General features: G+C 56.2%; 1 protein-coding gene across 1 annotated transcript in view; it reads right to left on the bottom strand.

Annotated features, from left to right (window-relative positions):
• LOC103072503 (RNA-binding Raly-like protein) overlaps positions 1–4,495 on the bottom strand; it is a 6,142-nt gene that overhangs the window by 1,344 nt on the left and 303 nt on the right. The window contains exons 2-4 of the mRNA XM_007462997.1: positions 695–742; positions 470–612; positions 211–324 (exon numbers count right to left, since the gene is read on the bottom strand). Coding sequence (XP_007463059.1) covers positions 211–324; positions 470–612; positions 695–742 — 305 coding nt within the window. The remainder of the gene's footprint in view (positions 1–210; positions 325–469; positions 613–694; positions 743–4,495) is intronic.

Raw genomic sequence — 4,495 nt, 5'->3', positions numbered from 1 at the left:
GGGGTGGTCATAGAACAATCTAGAAGGCAAAAGGGTCCTCAAGCCACAGAGACACCCAGAGGGAGTTGGGGGAAGTGAACTCCATGGAGGGCGAGGAGGAGCCCTCCACCCAGGCAAAGCCAGAGGCAGGACCCCCTGGTACCTTCAGGAATGGGAAAACCTAGAGCCTGCTAAGGATGTGGCCTGGGCCCACACCTGGGGGGACCTGACCTGAAAGCTGGTCCCTCTGCTGGTCCATGCGCTCCACACTGTCCAACAGGCGGTCCAGCTGGGCTTTGATCTGGCTCAGCTCTCCCCTGATGGAGTGCAGCTCCTCAGTCTGGACTGCTGGGAGAGGGGCCAGAGTTGGTATCAATCAGGTTCAGGAGGCAGAGGGCAGTGCTGCGAGGACTCCTGAACCCACCCTCACTGCTAAGGGCCTCTGAGTTCCCCCCAGCCCCGCAGCTGAGGGCTGTGCTCCCTCACTCACGCTTTATCTTGGGGGTCAGCTGACTGTTCCCGGGAGGCTTGTGGGGACTGAAGTTGCTCTTGACCCCCATGCCCAAGTGGGTCCTCCGGATCTTGATAGGCACACGGTTGACTAGTGGAGGGATCCTCTGGTATTCATACACCCTGTGGACAGGATGGAGAGGGAGTCAGGCCAACTAGCCCCACCTGCTTGCCCAGAGGACTGAGGGGGGCAGGACCCACCTACCTGTAGGGGAAATCTTCCCTGTACAGCTTGTAATCCAGGTCATAGTTGCTGTTGAAATAGAGATAAATGAGGAAAGAGTCATTGTCCAGGGCCAGAATCCTTGCCTCGACTCCAGTTTAATTTGGAGAAACTGATGTATGCAGCTTTTCCTTAGAATCCCAGGATTCTTCACCAGAAGAGCCCCTAGGGACTTGACCAAGGTCACTTTGGGAGACCACAGCAAACCAGCTTCCCCATAGCTGGCCTCTGTTAGGGGCACGTTCCGGGTGCCTCCAGGTGGCAGCAGGGGGCAATTGCCCACAGGCTTCTGGCCAGCCAGGTCTGGGCTGTCCAAAGGCTCCTCTGCCTGACCCAGGCACTGCTGATCTTTTTCTGGTTCTTAGTCTGGCAGAGGATGAAAGGGAAGAATTAAGTCAGGGCTCAAAGCCACGGAGAGAGCCTTTAATCCTTGCGTGGGAATCGCCAGGATGCAGGGCTCAGCACTGGCAGGGCCAGACAGTTGGGGTTAAGGGCCATGGCCAGGCCACCTTCCCTTCGCTCCAGGCCCTGGGAGACAGGCTGAGTCTGGAAGGTCCCAGGTTGTCACTGCCTGGCCTCACCCCTGCTCTCATGCACCATGCACCTCCAGGGAACTGGTGGCTAGGAGGGAAGGGAAGATGGGTGCAGAGGGACAGCTGGGTCCGGCTTGGGCAGGAAGCTCCTGTGGGGATACAGCTGCAGGCAGTTCGGGTGCAGCCTGAGGCTTCAGTTAAGGCAAGTGAGGAGTTGAGGGGGAGGAGAGGGGCTGCAAGCTGGGGGCAGTAAAGTTTCTGAAATAACTTTCTGGGACTGTACGCCCACACCGCCAGCTCAGGCCCAGCCGATGAGGGGCAAGGCCTGTGGAAGCCACCGGAGCGGGATAGGGAACATTAGGGGGGCCCCTTCCCCTTCATGCTGTGAGGTCCCCAAGCCTGTGGATGAGATTTCCGGCCACCCCCGCCCCCGCTTTCTGGCCTCAGGAAGTCTGGTGGGCGGGCCAGGAGCCGCTGGGTTGTTGATTCCGGCGGTGGGAGGCCCGTCCTTGGAGAAAGGAAAGCGGGCCAGTGAAGCGCGGGAGGGCAGGTACCCATCCCTTTGGCGCTCTGGGGTTGGGGTTGGGGTCCGGGGCACGGTGCAGGAAACAGGTAGCCCCCTGAGGGTCGGCAACGACCAAGCTGGGACAGCTGGGGGCCAGGACAGAGCTCAAGGTTACGAGTCTCAGCTGAGTCCGAGTCTCACTCCGGGAAAATTCTCGCTTGTCCGGCCCGCCTTGGGTTGGCCGTGGGGAACCCCCTCTCCCTGACTGGGTTGAAACCTCAGCACAGATCAGACAGCTGGAGGGGAGGGGAGGGGAGGGAGATGGGGAGGGGCCAGTAGCCGACCATCTGAGCTACCTCGATGAACCCTATTCTGCAACAGCATTGGTGATTCAGTGGTAGAATTCTTGCCTGCCACGTGGGAGGCTAGGGTTCAATTCCCAGCCAATGCAAGAAGCACACTTTTCTTTAAACACCTCTTCCTCACTTTTTTTCCTAAAATGACTTTTTAGAGTACCTAAAAATTAATGGTAAAGGAATGGTAATTCACTGACTGCTGAGCACAGGCTTGGGAGCTACTGGAGTTGAGACAAAGGCAGGATGAGTTTGCGGGTTAGAGGTTAGGCGGTATTCGCTGCTCCAGCTTGCTGTAGGTAGAGGGTCCCTCCCGGTCTGGGGTCATCCCTGCTCTGCCCCTGCCCCCAGTCATCAGCCAGGGCTGAGGCCTGTGCCCTGGGCGTGTGGCCTTGATCCTCTCTTCCTAAGGGGCAGTGGCCTGGTCACACAGGGTCTGCAGTCACATCTGTCCCCTGGTCTGGGCTAATGATTACAGTGCAAGCTGGGACTTCCCACAATAAGAGAAATAAAATGCACCATCAGTGTGACTCTGTGGGCCGAGGTTAAGCCACCTCCCTCAGTGTCATCAGGGGCCAAGTGGGGGGAGGTGGTGGGCGGAGGGGACCTGGGGCAATCCTTCCACCACAAACCTTTCCCTCCAGGTTGGCAAATGCCATTTTGAGACACAAGACACAAGGCCTGGACTTGACCAGTTCTCATAGAGAAGTCATCCAACAACTCAGGGGCCACTAGAACCCCATCCCTGAACCACCCCTCTTTGGGTGAATATCCAAAGGGGCCAGAGCCACAGCAACAGCCTGCTGCTGTCCAGACATGCTGCCCTAGTCCCCAGAGAAGGGTTTCATTCTCCCCACTGGAGTCCCCTAGGGACACATGGGTCTTAAGGAAGCCACCCCTGCCCCAGGCCTTGAATGCCAGGCACCCCTCTGAATGGAATCTGAGCTCCTGCAGGACAGCTGGCATCACTCCCCATTGCTTCCCTGTTCTCCCACCTGCACCTACAGGACTGGATCCGAGCCTGCTAGGCAAGGGGGTGGGGGGACATTAAATCTGGAGAAGGCAACTGGAATTGAAGAACTGAGAAAGGGTTAACCCAGCCTCAAAGCGGCCGTGTGAAAAAGCACAGCAGAGAACTATGGGAAGAAACCACTTACCTCCCATCAGACGGATATTTACCAAACCATATCAACTCCCAGATGAGAGTCTCACGCACGAGACTCGAGGCAAACCAACACACCGCATATGCAGTTCAGCATCACTGAGGAAACGCAAGCTTAAAAAACTATGAGTACACATCTACTCATCAGCCCAAAACAACACAGTGAAAAAGCAGTCCATGCCGGCAAAGATGATGTAGATCTTCTGGCTGCCGCAGGCAGGGAGAGATTTGGCCTAATATCTCTCAAGGTCAGCCTGGAGGTGCAGAGGCTTCTCAGAGTAGCCCCTACCCATTCCTGCCATCGCACTTCTGAGGAGATGAGACCCAAAAGAAACCAGAACCGGACTTCCCTGGTGGTCCAGTGGTTAAGAATCCTCCTGCCAATGCAGTGGACACGGGTTTGAGCCCTGGTCCAGGAACATCCCACATGCTGTGGAAGCAACTAAGCCCACGAGCCACAACTACTGAGCACATGTGCCACAACTACTGAAGCCTGCTCGCCTAGATCCCATGGTCTGCAACAAGACAAGCCACTGCAGTGAGAAGCCCGCACACCGCAATGAAGAGCAGCCCCAGCTCGCCGCAACTAGAGAAAGCCCGCGTGCAGCAACGAAGACCCAACAGAGCCAAAAATAAATAAATAAATAAGAAAAGTAAATTAAGTATAAAAAAAATTATAACCCCCCCCACAAACAAACAAACAAAAACCCAAAAGAAATCAGAACCTTCGGCAGCAGGCTGTTTACACAGTGCTGTACCTAACAGCAACCACCTGACCCACTCCCTCCCTGCCTCCCCCACTGGCAAGACAGAAACCACTCATGCCCACAGACAGGCCAGGAGCTGATCACAGACATCACAGGCTCCCAGCTGAGGGGACTAAGGGACCACCGGTTCACACACACTCTGGTTACGCCTGTGAAAATGGCACGTTGGCTGGCAGAAGTTGGTGAGCTCCTTTCTAAACATGTTTAAAGGTTTCTTTAAAATTCCTTGGAGCTTTCCAAGTTAGAGGGAAGATTTCATCCAGAAAGTTTCCCATTGTCTACTTCCCAAACATGTATACCCAGGAAAAGCCCCCGAGCACCCCACAGGTGAGGCTCCCCTTGGAGGACTCACACCCCCGGGTCCAGGTGAGAGCATAGGGCACCACCAGCAGGAGGGTGGCTGGGTTGTGTCAGCTAGAAGGGGCCTTGGAATGAGCTGGGTTGACCCCCCTCCACCCCCCCC

This window comes from Lipotes vexillifer, unplaced genomic scaffold (genome assembly GCF_000442215.2).
Source record: "Lipotes vexillifer unplaced genomic scaffold, Lipotes_vexillifer_v1.1 scaffold70, whole genome shotgun sequence".
NCBI classification, from domain to species: domain Eukaryota; kingdom Metazoa; phylum Chordata; class Mammalia; order Artiodactyla; family Lipotidae; genus Lipotes; species Lipotes vexillifer.
This window is presented reverse-complemented; position numbering and strand designations above follow the sequence as displayed.